The sequence below is a fragment of the Archocentrus centrarchus genome, chromosome 3, assembly GCF_007364275.1.
Source record: "Archocentrus centrarchus isolate MPI-CPG fArcCen1 chromosome 3, fArcCen1, whole genome shotgun sequence".
NCBI lineage: Eukaryota > Metazoa > Chordata > Actinopteri > Cichliformes > Cichlidae > Archocentrus > Archocentrus centrarchus.
In genome coordinates, this window is record NC_044348.1 from 22,521,449 (window position 1) to 22,542,510 (window position 21,062).

General features: G+C 41.5%; 1 protein-coding gene across 1 annotated transcript in view; it reads right to left on the reverse strand.

Moving 5' to 3' along the window:
- The window catches only part of ush2a (Usher syndrome 2A (autosomal recessive, mild)), a 233,943-nt gene that overhangs the window by 195,017 nt on the left and 17,864 nt on the right, over positions 1–21,062 (reverse strand). Inside the window, 2 exon segments of the mRNA XM_030720976.1 lie at positions 288–351; positions 5,476–5,611. Coding sequence (XP_030576836.1) covers positions 288–351; positions 5,476–5,611 — 200 coding nt within the window.

Consider the following 21,062-nt stretch of genomic DNA (forward strand, 5'->3'; position numbering starts at 1 on the left):
GCTCTTAAAATGCAATGGTAAGCTTCGTCCTTTCACTTTAACACTTCATTCTGTAATCTGGACAGTTTGTGTCTATTTCTCCTGATTTCACTCTATTTTTTCATTTATTCAATCTCTATACAGACAGACTTCGACTCCTTTTCCTGTGTAACTCATGGCTCCATTCCTTTTCTCTTCTAACCTTCTCTTAAACACTAATTATCACTGGTCCTTTTATGATTACTTCCTTCTTCTCTCCTACTAGCTGGTCATTACCTGTCTCTCTGCTTCTTTCTGTCCCCACTCACCTGTTAGTCAAAGCGGCAGGATAAAATCTAAAGTCCTGCATTCGCCCAATGAACTGATTAGACCCTGGAGAGATGAAAGGGGAGTAGGAAAGGACATAAAGAAGGTGTTAATGGCTTTGCACTGAAGGCACTGAGTGAGAGGATTTCACAGTATTTAGTAGATTATCTTATCAGGTTCTTGATACCAGCCAAGTGAGGCTGCCCACAGCTGCTTATAATGGCCAAGTTCACAGTACAAGCTAACCTGCATCTGCCACAGTCTGTACGTGTCTCCACTAGAGAGCAGCAAGGCTTCTCGAGGCAAAGCATGACTTTAATGGGTTAATGATGTTGACTCCATTCTTTGTATGGATACAAACCTGCGGTGGACATGTTAAAGATGTAATTTGTAAAAAGGCTTACTAAGAAAAAACATTTGTCTGCTGCTGTTTCTGTTAAATAGCCTTGAAGAGCTTGAAGCCAGGCTTTTATCATGTTTGCTACGATGTACAAGTTTTATATTAAAACTGACTTAAAAGGTACTTAAATCAGTGAAATAACAAACTAAGTGGCAATTATGTATAAAACTATCAATTTTATAATAAAATATATGATACACACTCTTGGCTTGTGGTAGGTACCAGTAGTTATGGTCGTGGCTTGGTGGCGAGTACAAAAAAAAAAACAAAGCAAAACATACCCTAGCCAGCTGGCTCTCCTTTCCATTCTGCTCTCCAGTGGTCGCTTATAGCCAAAATCATAGATTGCATTAAAAGAAAAATACGCTCACTTTGTATTGCTACTTCTTCTTCATCACAGAGGCCAGACTGACTGCTACAGTGACTCCCTATAACCTCTGGAGACACAAAGCTGGATTACGAGATGGGAAGCGCCAAGGTGAGCCAGTTAAGTTGACTGCGCATACAATACTGCAGCATAAAAGAAATCTATAATGTGAAATTTGCAAATAACAAATGAACTAAATTAAGTTAATACATTTGATTAGTACGTTTAAACAATAAATCTCCATAAATAGACAACAACAAACAGTCTTTTTAAGTCATCCCCTAGTTTGGGGGATTGGGACCTTAGAATTAGTGTGATTCTAGACGCGTAAGCGTTCAGTGTACTATCAGATAAAACAAGTGAGGCTTCCCATATTATGGGAGGTAGTTCCCATGCTGGGGATGTTTGTGTAATGACAGTGCAACTGAAGGTACTATTCGTCCCAGCTCTATTTAAAGCTGAAGCAGTCACAGACCACGTCCAGATCAGGTAGATTAAATGTGCAATGCTAACAAAGCTACACAAACTGGGTGACAAACACTGGTTTGCCACCGGAAAGCTTTGCTTTTGAAGTAGCAACAGGAGGAAAAGTAAACTTAATGGTTCAAGTAAACAGAAAGCAATCAGTAAGCAGTAAACTATGGTTCATACTGGAAAGTACAAACAAGAACACAGTGGTCTGAAGTTTAGTTTCACACACAGATTCAGTAGAAGCAACAAAAGAGTTTTCTTTTTGTTTTCTTTACTGTCTACAGCAAAGACAGACATGATTTTAGCTGCCAGTGACACAGATTAGAGAAGAAGACCATCACCGGCTGGCTGCAGATGGCACTATCACTGAGCAGAACTACACCACTTATCTCCTGTGTGTGATTCAAGACCACAGAAAAACCCTACAGTTCACAGAGGGAATCTCAATTGAAAGATTGGAACTCTCAGTTGAGAGATTTGCAAATTTAAGGCTCACATATTGTTATAATATTTAACATAGTCTAGCAGAACTATCAACCCCCCCAAAAAAGAGAAGAAAAAGCTAAACTAATTTTAACTCGTGCAAAGAGTTAAAAAGAAATTTTGGACAAAGCCTGTCAAGTTTCAAAGTCTTTTTTAAAAAGCATACATATACTGGAGTACATCAAAAACACATGGAAATACTGGATTGCACACCAAAGACCAAATCAAACACATCAACACAGAAAAGCTCCAAGACAGCATCTTCTCCACACATAAACATACATATGTGACAATGTTGGACAGAACATAAGAAGATGAAACGTGTCCAAAAAAATAGGCCGGAGTCTTTTAGTGTCCAACCAACTTTTGTCTGGTTTGACAATAACTCTTAGAAGATGGATAACGTCTCTAAGCATCGACAGAACCCCTGCCATGTCTAGCTTTGCCTGCAAAAGTGTGTGTGGTTAAATGTTTGTGTGCATGTATTTATACTTGCAGCTGAGAGAAGCTTTGGTGTGTTTGGCCCAACCACAGTATTGTGTGTTTGAGTGTGTGTGTGTGCTTTGGGAGGGTGCATGTAAAAGAGAGGGAAAGTGAGGGAGTGTTATGGGATGTAAGTGTGTTAGATCAGTGTGTGGTTGTGCAGCCTTAGGCTTTGGCTCAGGATTTCTTTAGCGTGTGGAAATGGGATTATGCCTTCCTCTGAAAAGCACTCTCCCTATTGTTACTGGGATGATGCAAGGTATAAGCCTTAATTCTCTTTTCTCTGTGTAGGTCTCTCTCTTCTTTCTGTGTGTTTTAGTTCCTGACAGCCATTTCTCTTCTTATTCTTTGTTTTTATGGTGATACAGCTGATGGCAGTTTAATGAACTGCCATAACACGTATGTTTCCCCCACCCTCTTTTTCTGTCTTTTAATAGAGGAACCTTCAGCATCAATTATCCTAGTTACTTTTTTTCTTAGTTTATCATTTCTTACTGGTTAAATTAAAGTGACGGCCATGGCTGCTGTGATAACAGCCAGTGTTAAATACTACAGGTCCCAGGACGCTGAAGATGGCTAACATTCCTTAACTACCTGCAGCAGTTTGTCATTTCTGTTCCAATACACATACAGAAAAAAAGCAGCAGTGCAGCCAAGCAAGCTTCTATTGTTTTAATCTGTTTGAGTTAGATAGGTCACCAGAACCAATATCTTTTAATTCCAACATTCAAAAAATGTAATAGTACTCAATTTTTTTTTTTTTTTTTTTTTTTTTAACTGTACCCAGGTAGGGTCAGATGTACAGAAAAACTACAAGTGGAAGATGGCATCTAGTGCGACATCTGTGATAACTCCACCCTAAATTTTTGATATGAAATGTAGTAAGAATCAGTGGTGGAATCCACTAGCAGAAATAAAAATAAGGTAATTAGCAAAATGGAAATACACTGAATGAAAAATGCTGACCCTGAACAGTCAAGAAAACCTTGGTTTGGTTTCATGAAAATCTTAGGGATTACAAGGACTTATGATAAAGATTTTCAATACCATATTGAAACCTGTTATTCACACCGCTGCACCAAATTAGCTCCCTAAAGTTATTCATGATCTGTTATTAACAGCTGATTCAGGAACATTCTTTTCGTACAAGGAATCATGCTATCCTTAACAACTTTTGAGATGGTAGTTGGCATTTAAAGTTCTTACAGTTTTCAGTTAGTACTTTCCCATCCAAAAACAGACATAAGCTGTTAATCAATACATCTGATCAGCATTTGCATAATCAATCCACTGATCAGAATTCCAGACACAGCCCCTGGGTTCAACAACCATTCTCCCTCTCTCTCTACCATGTGCACAACCTCGCTCACTCTCACTCCCCCCCAAGCCAATCACTTGCATTGATCACCCCCTCTGATGTGATCTTCAGCTGATCAGCTGCTACCTGCTGTGAACTAGGGATCAATGACTGATAAACTAGAAGAAAAACACTCGTTTATCACCCTGGAGATGAACGGATATCATTTTTCTCTCAATTTCTCTGCTATTGACTGTGAGACAGCTCGGAGGCGCTACGAATCAATCACAGATGTGTAGTTGAAGCAGGATAAAGGCTGGGAGGAAAATAAAGGTGAAGTAGTCATTGACACCATATTAAGATATACTGACATGATAAACTAAGATGTAATTTTTCTCCTCTTGGAGTGGAAAAAAAAATGATGGTGGTACCAGCTAAGGATAATAAGGAAAAACATTTTTACAGTTTAGACATCAAAGACATTTAAAACACCACAGAAGAAGTGAAGCGTCTGGAAAATCTGAATGTAATGTAAGGTATTTATCAAAAGCATTTTATCTTTTGATGAAATGCTTTTGATAAAGTACCTTAAATCCTTTCCGTGAAGCGCCACCTTATCATTGGGGAGGAGTTTGTGTGTCCCAGTGATACAAAGGACTATGTTGTCAGGGGGCTTTTGCCCGCTGGTAGGGTCTCCCAAGGCAAAATGGTCCTGGGTGAGGGACCACATAAAGAGCAATTCCAATGATCCTTATGAGTGGAAAAATCAACAAAACTGTTTTGTAGACCTGGAGTAGGCATTCGACCACGTCCCTTGGGGTATCCTCTGGTGGGTGCTGTGGAAGGATGGGGTATCTGGCCCATTGTTATGGGACGTTTGATCTCTGTAAATCTGCAGCGAGAGCTTGGTCTGCATTGCCGGGAAAAAAGTTGGACTCATTTCCAGTGGGTGTTGGACTCCGCCAGAGCAGGAGTGGGTGGAGTGCCCACTCCGGGTCAGGAATGAGTTGCTGCCCCAAGTGGAGGAGCTTAAGCATCTCGGGTCTTGTTCACAAGTGAAGGGAGAGAGAAGTGGGAGACTGACATATGGATTGGGGACATGGCTGCAGTGATGCAGACACTGCACCGGTCTGTCGTGGTGAAGAGAGAGCTGAGTGCAAAAGTGAAGCTGTCGATTTACCGGTTGATCTACGTTCCTACCCTCACCTGTGGTCATGAGCTTTGGATAGTGACTGAAAGAATGAGACTGCAGATACAACCGGCAGAAATGAGCTTTCTCATAGAGGTGGCGGCCTCTTAGAAATTGTGTGAAGAGTGCAATCATTCGAGAGGGGCTCAGAGAGGAGCCGCAACCCTTCCACATCGAAAGGAGCCTACTGAGGTGGTTCAGGCATCTCACTAGGATGCCTCCTGGGCCCCTTTTTGGTTAGGTGTTCTGGGTATGTCTGACTGGGATGCGGCTCTGGGGTAGACCCAGGACACACTGGAGAGATTATATCTCTCAGCTGGCCTGAGAATGCCTCAGTGTTCCCCCGGATAAGCTGGAGGAGGTGGCTCGAGAGAGGGAGGTCTGGATTTCTCTGCTTAGCCTGCTGCCCCTGAGACCCGGCCCCATTAAGCGGAAAATGTATAGCTGGATGGATGGGTGGATTTAATAAAAATGTCTTTTAAAAAAACAGTCATACTCACCATTAGAGCTGAATCCCACCCACATGGTATCATCCTCGCTGACATCGGACAGCCTGGTGGTCAACAGCTGTGAGTCAAATGGTGTGCCATCGTCTTCAAGGCCATCCAGGAAAAGACTTGCACGTCTGTCATGGATCTGGAATTTCCATCAGAGGGAGATGTATATGTCCTTGATGAGCTTAATAAAATCAGTATTTACCTTTTGTGTTTACAGCTCTATACAGTGACCTGTGTATATTTACTAGGGTAGGAAATCAAAAGAGTCACTAAAAATGTGACTAGTACACTACACTGACCAGGATTAACTGTGATATATATAATAAATCACTGTTACTTTCCAGAGTAGTCTGAGCATTTGATCATGAAAAGAAAAGAACGTTTACAATTTTTTAAAATAATATCTATGTGTACTGTACAAGTTTTACAAGATAGCACAAAAGTGATCACATAATAAGTAAAAGTTTTATTGTAGACCATTAAGAGAATGGCCTGAGGGGCATATGCAGCTGTAGAGGCCTAGCAGCAGGTTACTACTGTAACACACAGCATCTTGGAGAAAGTGGCAGCTGCTCTGTGTTCGCCTATGTGCATCTTTTTGCAAAAGTGTGTGCAAACACCATCGGTGCATATCTATGTGCGCGTGTGTGACTATGTGTGTGTGAATTATACATACGGCTAATCTTCCAGCTCATTTCCCCAGTAGCAGAAAGTGCCTCGGGCTAAACTGCCTCAGCTGCAAATTAGCTTTCTGTTTGACCAAAAATCTCCTCTCCTCTCCTTTCCCCTCTCCTTTCCTGATCTGCTGCATGAATATTAAAAACTGCACAGCAGACAGCACCGTCAAAGCAGGACCAGTTCCCTTTCACATCAAACCCAGGCCAAAAGAAAGATACTTCCATAAGAGGGAACACCCCCCACCCCCCTTTTACCGCTCACCAAAAAAAAAAAAACTTTAAATGTGTCCCGTCCCACTCTCTCCTTTTACTACAATCTCTAAATCCAGTGTTTGGGAACCACACTGTGGGACCACTGATAAACGTGACTGTCTCTGTCATACTAGAGCCCTCCTCTCCTGTTTCATCTTTCTCGTCTCTTCCACTCTTGTCCTCCTTGCTTTGTCCTTTCTCCTCTTTATGAGGTCATTTGGTTCCTTCACCTTTTTTCATTTTTTGAGTTTCCTCACCTCATTTTCATTTTTCACCATTTTCTACCCTTTTTCCAAAACAATTTTTACTTTTTCTTCCCTCTCACTTGACGACTTCCTCCTCTCATCTCCCTTCTTGTCTCTTTCCCTCATGTTTATCTTTCCCTGTCGTTCTCACTTGTTGTAAGCTCTTTAGGGAAGTTGAAAAGGTGTGAGGAGAGAAATAAGTCCAAGTCAAAAAACGCCTTTAGGGGATGAAGGCAGGCCCAGACAAGTGTCTGCTCTCAGAGGATAGTTAAGACACCCAGACAGACACTTTCATGATAGCTGATTGAAGACTGGCAAACGCATGAGAGCACAAGAGAGAGCGTGCAGGAGAGTATGGGAGCAAAAAAAGAAAAAGAAAAGAGGAAAAAAAAAAGAGAGACAGGAGGAAGAGAAAGAAAAGTCAGAGCGTGGCTGTAAGAGAGGGAGCTAGAAGAAGGGCCCGCTTTAGGAATCTCTAAGCCAGAGCTGTGTGGCTCTTGGGATGATGTGAGGCAGTTGTCAGGGCTGATGTAAATGAATCCTGAAGCGCTTCATCCTCCTTAGCCGCCATGCGCCCTTTTGAAACACAGCCAACTCCCCTTTGTTAGCTTTCACAAACACTTTTTCTCCATTTTTCCTTTTCCCGGCCCATCTGTATTTTTACCTCGTCCTTTCCTCCACCTCTCTTTGTTTCTTTTAGCCAGTGTAACTTCAGGGTTCTTTCAGAATAGGGAGTAAATGGGAAAAGGCGTTATAGAATTCTTGTGTTGATAACTTGTCTCAATCTGACTGTGTCCAGAAGAAAGGTGTATTTTTAAACTCTACCTGTCCTCTTTCTATTACACAGAGGACATGTCACTTTGTAAGGGCTTCTTAATAAACACCATAAGATACTGTCACTACTTGTATATTCATATTACAACACACACACACACACACACACACACACACACACACACACACACACACACACACACACACACACACACACACACACACACACACACACACACACACACGTAGTGTTTACAAGAACAACAATTGTCCGATCTGGCACTATAATTTAACTGAATGCTCCAGTGTTATATAAGAATTTATTTAAACACAGCCAATAACCTAATTACCAATTTTAACAATGAATTAATCACAAAATGGGTTCATTAAAAAGATTACTATGGCATTTTTTTTGTTTTCCCTGGAAACTCAAACTGTCACAGTAAGATTAAAGCTGAAACTGGAAGGAGATATGAGTTCAGTAGTAAGTTTCAATCCTGGGCTAAACTGAATATTGAAACTTAACCCTGCGCTATTTGTGGTTCATACCACTACTCAAGGCTGCAAAAGTCCTGAAAACGCCACAGTTCATGTTAAAACTAAAAGCCGAAAGCTACACTAAAATAAAACAGAAACAAAACCTTTTCTTTTTGTTTCCTTACTTTATACTTTATTGTATTATATCCATTTTAGCTACATTGGTAAAACAGGTGGTTTTAAAGGTTTTCAAGTACAATATCACCACTAGACCATATATCAAAGAGTGCTATCGATATTTAACCTGACCATCATAACTTACATTTTATTAAATAGTTAACTCTGATACTTATTTTTTGCTCTCTTTGGGAGTTTTAAGCACCATTTCATGGTGCAAAACGCACCCCACTGGCAGCAGTACCACCTAAGCATCTCTAAAAGCTCAGAAACACCCTGAATGGAAAGCTTTTAGTGATCTGTATGCTGACATTTTGACTAAAGCTCTTCTCGATTTTCACACTCCTGCCAAGCCATGGGTCAGTACACAGTGTGGACAGCAGTGTTTCTCCTAAGCTTACTTTCTAGCTGTAGGCCACAAAAGTAAGAGGTGGTAAAGAAAATGCTAATAAAAAAAAACATCCCAAGACTGCTGTTCCAGTCATACAAAAAATATTACACATTGTAAAGCTCAGCAAAAAAGTTTTTTTTTTTTTTTAAAAAGTCAGTTTTGAAATATCAAATACATCACATCTACTAACTCTGCATTATATTCCAGTGATAAATACTGTCACATGACCTGTTTAATTGGCTTTTTCTTTTCTTTCTTCGTGATTGTAGAATTGAGAGCCTGTAAATAAGCAGTAGATAGTCAAGTAAGAGTTCACTGTAAGTATAGCTGAGCACAGAAAAGACAAAATGCAGTTCACTGTTATTTTTTTTTCATCACATCTCAAACTGTGTGCACCCCTGGCGGGGGTGGGGAACATGCAAGAAAAAATTAAATATTTAAGCAGTGGTTTGAAACTATTAGCAATGTACAGAAACATATTACTTTGAAATATATGTATTGGACAAACTCTGTGTTCAACACTGTATTTTGTCATGTTTGGTTGTCACACCACAAAATGTTCCAATATTAAAATTCCGTATAACCTCCATATATACTCAAAATGGTATTACAAATAGACAGCTGTCACACTAAAGTTGCAGACTAAACGTTCAACTCATCATGCTACAGAATAGATGCTGATTTAATAACCCTAAAAGTGAGCGCTTGAGGTCAAAATGAATAAGTAGGGCATGACATATAAATAGGATGATTTATACACGAAACCATTTAAAGAGAAATATCTATTTTACTGCTGTCGGATTATTCTATTAACAGCTAAAGCAATGCTAAGCTCTATGCAGAGCTTAGTGTGGTAGAGTACATATGGGTTTGAATGCAAGTTTTTTTACAGACACTAGTTTATATACGCTCCACTGTCCCCGTTTGACCTTTCTCACACAGAATCTCATCTCACCCGTCTCCCCTCAGCTCTTTTCCGCTCCTCATTCTTTATACCTTCCATCTTTACTTTTTACCCGGATTTCCTCACCTTTCTCACTTGAACGATACTCTCCTGGCTTTTCTTTTCGTTTCTTGGACAATCCCCTCTCTTGTTGCATTTCTTATGCTTCCCTGTCCCTTCCTCTTCTACCTCACCCTCTTCTTTCAACCTCCTCTAATCCCTGACTCCCTGCCACAGCCCCCACACATCCTACTTCACCAAACTCTCTTCCCCCTGCATCTCTCCTCTGGGCTATGTTGCCCTGTGACTGACTGACATGCCACTCACTGATAACACACCTCATTCCACAGACAGTGAAGCTGTCAACGGAGGGATAAAGACAGAGGCATAAAGAAGAGAGCGAGCGAAAGAAATAAAAAAAAACAGAGTGAGAGAAAGAGAAATAAAGAGAGATATTATGGCTTGGAGTGAAGATTTTGGTGAATGAGAGAACAAACGTGTGGATGACTGAGGAAAAGTAGCATACATGAGAGAGGAAATATTTTGTAAAGTATATGCAGCAAGAGCGAGATGATGTGGCAAAATTACTCTTAATATTAGGAAGCAGAAACTGAAATAACAAAAAATAAAATCTACTGGTATGACTATGGGAAAGCAGCATATGTAATAACGCTGCAAAAGCAGGAGTCCTAGTGACCAAGTGATGAAGATACTTTGCATAGCAGATAACGGTCTGTCTGTGATTCCAGTCAAGCCCTCGTCTTCTTTCTCTATGCTATCAACAGTTACATGAAAAAGAAAAAAATTATATATCAGTCTTATTTATTTATAAATCAGTCTTATTTAAAGCAACCTAAGTTTTAATAAATTTGAAATGATGGGATGTGGGACGGCCTTTAGGCACTATAAAGTTAAAAAGAATCAATTTCAGTGCAAATTTATACTCGGCTGTTGTCAAAATTCTACAATTGAGTATAATGTAAAAAGAAATAAAGTAAAAAAATTAAAAAGCAAAAATGGGCAAGGAGAGGATGAGAGCTGGATCAGGTCAACAAAGATATGATAGAAGAAGAAGAAATGGGGGAAAAGACAATGGTGACTTTGCAGTTCAAATTCAAAGTAATGTTTTCACATTGCCACAAAAACACATTGATTCTGTATATTATATGGAGATAGCAGCCAGTGTATCTCTCTGCAGAAGCAAGAATTCCTAAGAGTTCACCTAATCAAAATTCGATTACCTGTTTTTATTCGACCCAAAGGGACTAAAGCCTTGTCATACTGTTATGCTCTTAGATGCTCTCAGTTGTCTTTCTTAACTTAATATTTTGGAAACAGATTGATGGATATTCCAAAATATCCCCATTCTCGCCCTCCTCAAGCAAAACAAGCTAAGTGAAATCAGAAAGTGGATTTTGACTTTATGTGTCATCAGCATGTCACTTTTGCATCTTGAGGCACATTTTCACCTTTCCTCTTTCCCTTTCTCTCAGTCTCTCTCTTCTGTTATCACCCTCCCCCTCCTTGTTATTCACCCTCTCCCACCCTCTTTAGTCCTGTGTCCCCCCTCTATACTTGCCCTTACCCAGTACGAACTGTTAGTAGCTCTGATGTACGGCCAATATTCTTACTATCATATTAGCACAGCTGAAGTGTATAAAGGAAGAGATAGGAAAAGGAGAGAAGGAAAAGGAAAAGGGAGAGAGAGAAAGGATGGGGAGGAGACACATTTGTTCTACTCATCTCAGCGCTAAAAGATACAATTACCTCTCACAGCATATTATCCATGTTTTATACCATCCCAGGGCCCCATGCCTTTGCCTTGCTGCGCTCACCCCATGTAAGGCCCATATTTTAACACTAGCTATGACAGTTTATTTAAGAAAAGAAAATTGTCCCCAGGGAGATGGAGAGTGAGAGAGGGACAGTGTGTGTGAGTAAAATGAGAGGGAAAGAGGGAAGGGCAAAGAAGGTGGAGAGGGAAGACAATGAAAGGGGGAGAGAATGAGAGATAGATGAGGTAGCGAGAGAGAATGAGAAAGGGAGGAAGAGAACATTATCTTTGGGTTAAAAAAAAAAAAAAAACACCAGAGAAAAAAGACAAAGAGGAAAAGAGAGCGAGAGAGGGTGACACACCAACCTTTTAATGAAGACCATAAGTCTCAGACACTTTCTTTCAGAACAAAAACCAAAGTGGGTCCCTTTAAAAATGACACATTAATGAGAACATACTGGGAATGGGGAGAATGCAGAAATTAGACAACTTAAAGACATTTTTTTCTCAATATAGTCTTTTTCTTGTCTCATCAAAAATAAAATAGATAAATACACTTGTGCCCGTTTATGCTAAGCTCAGTTATGTCTACAAGAAACAGACTAAACAAAGAAGGGATACTTGTTTTCTCGAGGTATGCATGGGTGTACCTGAGAATCCTGCTCAGGTTTGGCTTGGGCCATGTTGTGCTTGAAGCTTCTGGCTCTGGGTCAATAAAAATGCCATGAATTTATCTACAACTTTTTTATTATCTACAAGAGATTTTCTCTTACTAGGGCTATACCAACATCAACTACTTCCTCTCCCGGCCAATTTTGACACCCAAACACCTGGAAGGACAGAGCAAGAGCACAGATACAGAACCACACTAAAATGTAAGAGTTTCTTCCTTTGCTTCTAACTCTCCATCCAAGTTTTATGATACTGTGGTTTTGCCGTTTACGACCCGGCTCAAAGCTGCAACATAAGGTGGAGACTGATGCCAGAGTTTGAAGAAAAATGGGTATTGTTTTAAATTCCTTGACAAGCACTGCTAAAACAGTTGCAACCCAGAGAGCAGAAGTGCAAAAAGTAATAGCAGCGCAAAGCTGACCTCATACATGCCTTTATCCACACCCCATCAGGTGTAGTCAATCAGCAGTTAACCAAGATAGTGCCTGAAACTCTCTCACTGCCATTACAGCACAAATAGCACAGAAAATAATTTTTTGTAAGGTTTATGCAACTGTTGACAGTTATTTTTGAAATGGTATTTACAAGAATCTGAAATGACTGCACTAAATGCACCCCAGGCAAGAATATTAGTCTGTGTTTGGTCCTGTCTCCCTGTGCTCTCACCCCCTAACTGGTTGCAGCAGATGGCTGCCCCTCCCTGAGCCTGAGCCTGGTCCTGCCAGAGGTTTCTTCCTGTTAAAAGGGAGTTTTTCCTTCCCACCGTTGCAAAGTGCTTGCTCATAGGGGGTCATTTGATTGAATACTGCAGGGTCTTACAGTATAATATGCCTTCAGGAAACTATTGTGATTTGGTGCTATATAAATACACATGAACTGAATTAAACAAGCAACTCATTTTGTTCTTAAGGGGGCAAACAAAGTCCCATTGAACTTCTTTGAAAATATTTTTCTGTAAGAGGGAGGTTAACATAACATATGCTTGGCTGTTTTTAATCCAAAGCACCTTGCAGAACCCTAGCTGCATGCATTTTTAGCTCTCATATGTCAAAGCTCCAGTGGGAATGAAACCTCTAACCCTGCCTCTGTTAATGCCTTGCTCTCACTACTAAGCTGGACCACACTGCACACCAACATAAACTAGTGATGTTCAATAAATAAATAAATAAATTCTAGGCTGAAAATCTACAATGGGCATGCACACACACACCTTTCTCTCCTTCTCTCTATGTAATTGATGCCAGTCTTGTGCCCTTTTGCCTCCAGTGCCAGCAGGCAGAGGGCTACCATAGAGGTGTCCGCTTCACCCCTGCATAACAACCTTGCCTCACCTTCACACACGTGAACACAACCACACATAAATGCATGTAATTTGGTGCACACATACACATGCAGAGAGCATACAAAAGGGTTCATGCAATGCCCCCTTGCATGTACACATATTGTATGCATATGCACAAAGTATAAACACACACAAATTAACCTTCAGTGTGTATCTCTATCTTTCTCCGTCACTCCAGGTGGGACAGAGATAAAATTAGCAGGAAAAATGTGTTGGACAGAGTGTGGTGAATCTGCATGTATCTATATGACAGCTGAGGTCTTTTGGACAAAAATCAGCAAACATTGACATTTGTTTTAAGCTCAAGTTCTCTAATGGAAAATTATATCAAGTCAAGGCATATATATATATATTTAAAAAACACACATTTGAAAACAACACGTGTTGGCCAAAGTCCTTTACCAATTTTTACAAATGTTTATACTATTCATTTAAAAAAAAACAAAAAGAAGGCCTTTTGGGAACGGACAAATTGGCCACCTGCTGCAGTTTGAAACAGAAAGGATTCCCCATTCTTGCTTGATATAGAATTTTTGCTGCTCAAAGGTTTAAGCCCTTCTTCAAAGAACTCTGTTTACCTCCATCATGTCCTCCCCTTCACCCAAATGAAGGATGTTTTCCACGACACAAAAGGGGTGTCCCCACAGGAAGAGATTCACTTATCTCAAATCGCTTTGTAACTCAACTCAAATTTCTAACTCAGAAAGTCGGAGCAGCCCCACCAACCCTGAGTTAACAATCCAAAATGGCAGCAGTGAACATAAACAGTAGTAAAACTTTTGATCTGTACTGCCACTACTGTGTATCTGTGACTAGTTAAATAAGCCATACACAGAGTACTGACCAGGTTCTATCCGCACTGCGCTGGTGTTTTTAAGCACAAAACAACATTGCATTGTTTTGCAAGCAATACACAAATGACTATCTTGCTAAGAAGCAAAAAAATAAAAAGCCTGTTTTTCCTTGCTTTTCTGACTTTAGTACTGAAACACATACAACTTGGGAGTGACGTCACTCCCGAGTTCCGACATCCAGGTATCTGGAATGCAGCATTAGGTCAATCAATGCAAATCACTGGCAGTCTCTTCAATTGAAGTCACTGAAGCAACTTCAATCAAGGTTTCACTTTAACCTCTTAGTTTCACAGCTGAACTCTCGGCTGTGATTTGTGAGAAATTTACCAATTGACTTGTCCACGATGCTTTTTTCTTTTTCTTTTTTTTGCCTCAGGCCAGGAGTGGACCTATGTTAAACCTTACCTAGATACTATCTGCACCTGAAAGTAGTGTAGAAAGAGAAAGGCAGAAGGAGAACGAAGAAGAAAAGGATGATTGCATCTGTCTGCAAAAGAAAGACCAAAGACAAGAGAGAGGCAGAACACAAGTGGGAAGAAAGACAAACTCATTCTCAGTAAAGGTGGCTGATCAGGCCTGTGCACATGCTTTCATGCAAGAGAAAAAGATAAAGATGCAGAGACTGTGGTGTTATCAGATCAGTTAGTGCAAAATAGTAGTCCCGTGCCAAGTCTACACCAGTCCATATACACAGATACACACAGGCCAGAGTCTAATTGCGCGTGAAAACATTCATTAAGGGTATTATGGCATGCAGTAGAAGTTTTAGCAGCCAAAGTGTCTAAGAGCAGATTAGTGAAACAGATGAGCTGTCACAGTCCTTAGAACAAATTGGAGAGCAATGGGAACAACCAGTTCACTCCCTGCAATAAATACACAGATACAAATGTGAATGTGTGTTCTTGTAATCTTGACTTAGCCTTAACTTAGAATGGCACCCAGACACAGACCGACTTGCCACATCTTCTTAACACTCAGTTTCCCCACTTTTTTCTCTGTCTTTATAGGTGGAGCTCTCCAAAAGAGCACCAGCATGTGTACTGTTGAGTGTCTGTTGATGCAATGTGTACATCCTCTGCTGTGTTAATGTGTTTAATAGTAAGAAATTTAAGTTACTAGTGTGATTGGTCATCTCTGTCACTGCCTTATATAATAATGCTGTTTGCTCAGGCACTAACAGACAAGACCCTCTGGGGGGTCCTCTTGCCCCACAATCTTTGGCACTTCTAAAGATAGTAAAAAGAAGTCTTGAAAAAACAGAGGAAGGACACAAGGTTCACAGTTTCAATAGCATTTGTATATTTATCTCACTACTTGTCCACATGAAATTAGGTTAAATGTGTAAAAACATTTTTCTCTTCTACAACCCAAATAAATTATAAAACACTCAGTGATTCAGTGTGTATGGTGTAAACTGTTCTTCCAAAATAATATAAGTGAGCCCATGGGGCTATGTGCCAAAAACATTTACTATGTATTAGTTTTCCCTGTGAACATTTACTTTAAATGCCAATACATTGCAGCATATATATTTTTGCAAATATTTAATATTGAAATATTGGACAACTGAACGATCTGTCCCACCACTCATCGATGCTCACCACACCAAGATTCTGGGGGTGTGCTGAGCAGTTTACTTTCTACAAGAATGAAACACAATGAAACAGAGATTAAGCAAGGCCAACCAACCCAAGCATACACTGTGCACTGATTAGTGAATGCCTTCATGTTCCTAATTAATGGTACAGCACCTTGAAAAACAGTGCTTATGTTCTCTGGATCCTAAGTACAAAATGCCCTCATTTCTATCAGTCATAAACAGCAATGCAGCAGAGACGAACCCCTCTAGAAACCAAATTTAGGCTTTAGCTCTTTAACAAGCAATTTAAAGGGAGGCTTAAAGGAAAGATTTTACTTGGAAAAAATTCAGTGGGTTTTAAAAGCCACTTCCTGGATTTTCAAATTCACTTTGTTCTCACTTAAGGTGAGCTTTAGACCATGCAGATATTCCTGAAAAACATGAAAGCACTCTGAAGCTAGAACAGAACCTGTGTCTGAGTAGGAGCAATTAAAAATTGTGTCATCAGTATAACAAAATTTTATCATCTAAAGATAACATTTGCACACTTCCTAACACTGAACACAGAGGCATCTCAGAGATAACACAATTAAACAAAACACACAATTTATGGTGCATGAGATACATTTCCAGATTTTGAAGACAAGTTCATTCTTTCAAGATCTTAGTTCCTTCAATCCATCTACCTCAAGACTGACAAAATGTATTTACATGATTTTTTTTCTCCAAGTAAAGAGTTCTATGATGCTACTAAGTCATTTGACTTTGACACTTCAGATTAAAAACAAACCAAAACAACTAAAACAAAAAAAACCTGACTAAAAGAACAAATTATTCTTATACACAGATCAGTCACTGTGACACTAGTTGTACCGACCTCTTTTTCATCCACAGCAGTAGCACAGATACTTAGCTACGGACAACTACCAATTAGTAATATATTCTGCAAAAAGACACTGAAAGGTGAGTCCAGTGGTAGACTGACTTCACAGCTATCACTTAACTATACTGAGCCACATCCCCAGCTTCCCCCATTTCTGTTCCTCTGTCAGTCCCACCCTCCCCCAGGCAACATTTTCCTCCGCTATTCTCTACATCGTTACCATAATCAGATAAGACAACTACCTAGGGAGCACCAGCATCCCTACAGCACCTTGCTCCTGGCACCCGTGTGTGTGTGTGTGTGTGTGTGTGTGTGTGTGTGTGTGTGTGTGTGTGTGTGTATGAGAGAGAGAATTGCTCCTGGCGCTTGGAAACCCGCATTCCTTTTGACTGTCTTTTCTGGTGTTTTGATCTTTACAAACCGACAGATGACTGGTGTGAGTGTGAGACGTGTGTGTGTGTGTGTGTGTGTGTGTGTGTGTGTGTGTGTGTGTGTGTGTGTGTGTGTGTGTGTGTGTGTGTGTGTGTGTAGGAAAGGTTTCTAAATTACCCAGTTCCTTCATAGGGTAATATCTGTATTGTGGTCGACAGACTGCTACAAATTACCGCTGAACTGCAAGTATGTGTCTGTGTAGAGAGCAAGTAGATAAGTGTGTGTGCGTGCATGGGAATGGGGGTATACGAACGGTGTTTAAGTGTCAAGTATGATTATGTTATTCTTCTGAATGGTCAAAGCAGATCACATCACCATACCATTAAACAAAAGGAAGACTGATTCACAAGAATTCACAAAATACAAATTCACACAAAGTTTCAAAACACCTTCAAGGTGCACCAACATAACACACTTTTAGCAAATTGCCATATTGCCATGTCTACACTGACATGCAACAAACATATACAGGATACTGTACAAAGACATATATGACAACTGTACCCCCCTGAGGCATACATGCATACTTTACACATGCTAGCAACTAACTGAGCCATCAGCAAAACTACATTTAGCCAACAACATGTTAGACTGCCAAAGTACTGTTCCATCAACACCAGTTAGCAAGCTTGTAAACTAAACTGTCAAGATACATTTTCAGGCTAAGTACAATGATTTTCATTTTAAAGCAGTGTGCTTTATGGATAACATCCTCAGAACCCTTGGGTACTCAACTATTTAAATGCAAAACAAAGTTGCTATTAATATCCATTTATTAATGTAGTTGCATTTGAAACTGTCATTCAAGCTTTAAAGCATAACATTTACTTTGGTTATTATGGGACATATTTTGATTGTTTAGAAAATACAGGAAATTGCTGTAACAAAGAAAAGGTTTGAAATATTTATTTTTAAATGTATCTTGTCTATCTTTTTATCTTAAAAAAACTAAAAGGCAAGGTCGCCCTTACTATATATAAGTAAATTCCAAAGCATTTTACTAACACTAAAATTGCCAACATTCCAAAACCCTTGAACCATTCTGAGCTCATTAGCTCATTTTGACTGCAGCCTGCAACAACAGCAGCAATGGCAAAGAACAAGTTGCTATTTTTCATCAAATTTTTCTAGTTCCATCCATCCATCCATCCATCCATCCATCTTCTGCTTATCTGGGGCCGGGTCACAGGGGCAGCAGCCTGAGCAGAGAAGCCCAGACCACCCTCTCCCCAGCCACCTCCTCCAGCTCGTCCAGGGCGACCCCAAGGCAGTTCCAGGCCAGCCGAGAAGTAGAATCTCTCCAGTGTCCTGGGTCTCCCCAGTGTCCTGGGTCTACTCCGGAGTCTCCTTCAAGTAGGACATGCCCAGAACATCTCTCCTAAGAGGCATCCTAGTCAAGTGCCTGAACCACCTGAACTGGCTCCTTTCGATGTGGAGGAGCAACTGCCACTTGTATTCGTAATCTTGTTCTTTGGTCACTACCCAAAGCTCGCGACTATAGGTGAGGGTAAGGACGTAGATTGACTGGTAAATCAACAGCTTCGCTTTCACGCTCAGCTCCCTCTTTATCATGACAGACTAGTGCAGCATCTGCATCACTGCAGACGCAGCCTTAATCCATCTGTCAATCTCCCTTCACTCGTGAACAGGACCCCGAGGTACTCCCCAGATCTCCACGCGATGTTGCAGAGGCATGTCAAACAAGACAGCCCTACAACATCCAGAGCCTTCAGGAACTCAGGGCAAATCTCGTCCACCCGAGGGGCCCTGCTATCAAAGAGTTGTTTAACTGCCTCAGTGACCTCACCCCCAGTGATGGGCGAATCATCCCCAGATTCTTCTTCCACTACAGAAGGTGTGTCAGTGGGATTCAGGAGGTCCTCGAAGTATTCCTTCCACCGCCTGACTATAGCTTCAATTGAAGTCAGCAGCGCCCCACCCGCACTATAAACCGTGTGAGTAGAGCACCGCTTTCCCCTCCTAAATCACCTGATGGTTTGCCAGAATTGCTTCAAGGCCATCCGAAAGTCTTTTTCCATAGCCTCACTGAACTCCTCCCACACTTTGGCCAGCTGGTACCCGTAAGCTGCCTCCAGAGTTCCACATGCCAACCAAGACCGGTAGGACTCCTTCTTCAGCTTGAAGGCTCCCTTCACCTCCGGTGACCACCATCTGGTTTGGGGATTACCACCATGACAGGCACCAACCACCTTGCAGCCACAGCTCTGAGCAGCAGCCTCAACAATGGAGGTGCGGAACATGGTCCATTTGAACTCAATATCCTTGAAGTTGAAGACTAGGGCATCTGCCAGACATTTCCAGAGCACCCTCACTATACGTTTAGGTGCACCAGGTCTGTCCAGCATCCTCCCCTGCCACCTGAATCAGCTCACCACCAGGTGGTCATCAAATCTGATGGTTGCAGATCTGAAGATACAATTACAAAATCAATCGTCGACCTGCAACCTAGGGTGTCCTGGTGCCACATGCACTTATGGACATCATGATGTTCGATCAAGGTGTTTGTTATGGATAATAACAAAACACCATTTGGATTCAAATCAGGAAGGCCATTCCTCCTCTTCACCCCCCTCCAGGTCTCACTGTCATTGTCCACATGAGCATTGGAAGTCTCCCAGCAGAACAATGATGTCACTGGATGGAGCACCCTCGAGAACTCTGCCCAGCGGTTCCAAAAAGGGTGGGACTCTGAACTGTCATTTGGCACATAAGTGCAAACAACGGTCAGGACCCGTTCCCCAGCCCAAAAGCGCAGGGAAGCAGCTCTCTCGTTTAGTGGTGAAAACTCCAACGCAGAGGCAGCAAGCTGAGGGGATACAAGAATATCCACCCCAGCTCACCACCTCTCACGAGGGTAACTCCAGACTGGAACAGAGTCCAGCCCCTTTCCAGGAGACTGGTTCCAGAGCCTAGACTATGTGTTGAGATGAGCCCAACTATATCTAGCCAGAATCTCTCAACCTCATGCACTAGCTCAGGCTCCTTCCCCACCAGAGAGGTGACATAGAATAGAACAGAATAGAATAGAATAGAATAGAATAGAATAGAACTTTATTATCATTATACATACAACAAAATTAATCATTATACAACAAATTATATAATGACATTCCATCATAATATAACAAAATTCCGTTCGGAACAACCATCCAGAGAAGAACAGACAAGACTAACAGGGGAGATGGGTGTCTGCAGCCGCTGCCGTTTTCACTGGCACCGCCACTACAATCAATCCCCGGAAAAGGAAAACAAACACACATCATGGGGTAGTTAGGTTAAAAAAAAAGTAATCTGGTACGATGCTCAAAATGAGCACCATACCAGGGTCCAAAAAAACCACGTTAGCAAAGCATATTTGCAAATTTAAAGCCAGGATAACAATATGGTGGGGGAGGGAGGGGCAGGTGGGGATGCAGATGGAGGGTAGGGGCATTGTGGAGCCAGATGCCAGCTCCTAGCCAAAACAGTTCGCTGATAGTGACGGAAGTTCATCAGCGGCCATGGTACACCAGATCCAGCTCACACAAATCACAGAGAGGGCAGAGGGGAAGAGCGACCATCACACATTGTCCCTCAGAGATATGATTACCAGCCCAAGGCCGGCTAGGGAGCCGAATTCCTGATAATGCAGATGTTGTTTTGGAACCGGCTGCTTGTTTTGATAGTCGGTGATTGGTCCACCAGGGCCTCCGCCCTTGGCCACCACCTGACACACATTGCACCCGACCCCTACAACGCCTTCTGTGGGTGGTGGGCCTACAGGAGGGCGGGGCCATGTTTCCTCTTTGGACTGTGCCCGGCCGGGCACCACAGGCTAAGGCCCAGCCACCAGACGCTCTCCCTCGAGCTCCCTACCCAGGCCTGGATCCAGGGTGGGGCCCTGGTAAGCCTATACTGGGCAGCATATGAATATGAATACGAATAGCATAAACAGTTCTCTTGGTGTAGCTTCCATAGGGGTCTGTTGAATTGCCATGTTATCGTGGTGGAGGGGTTTGTGCATCCCAGTGATCCCAGGAGCTATGTTGTCCGGGAGCTTTGCCCAGTGGTAGGGTCTCCCATGGCAAATTGGTCCTGTATGAGGGGCCAGACAAAGA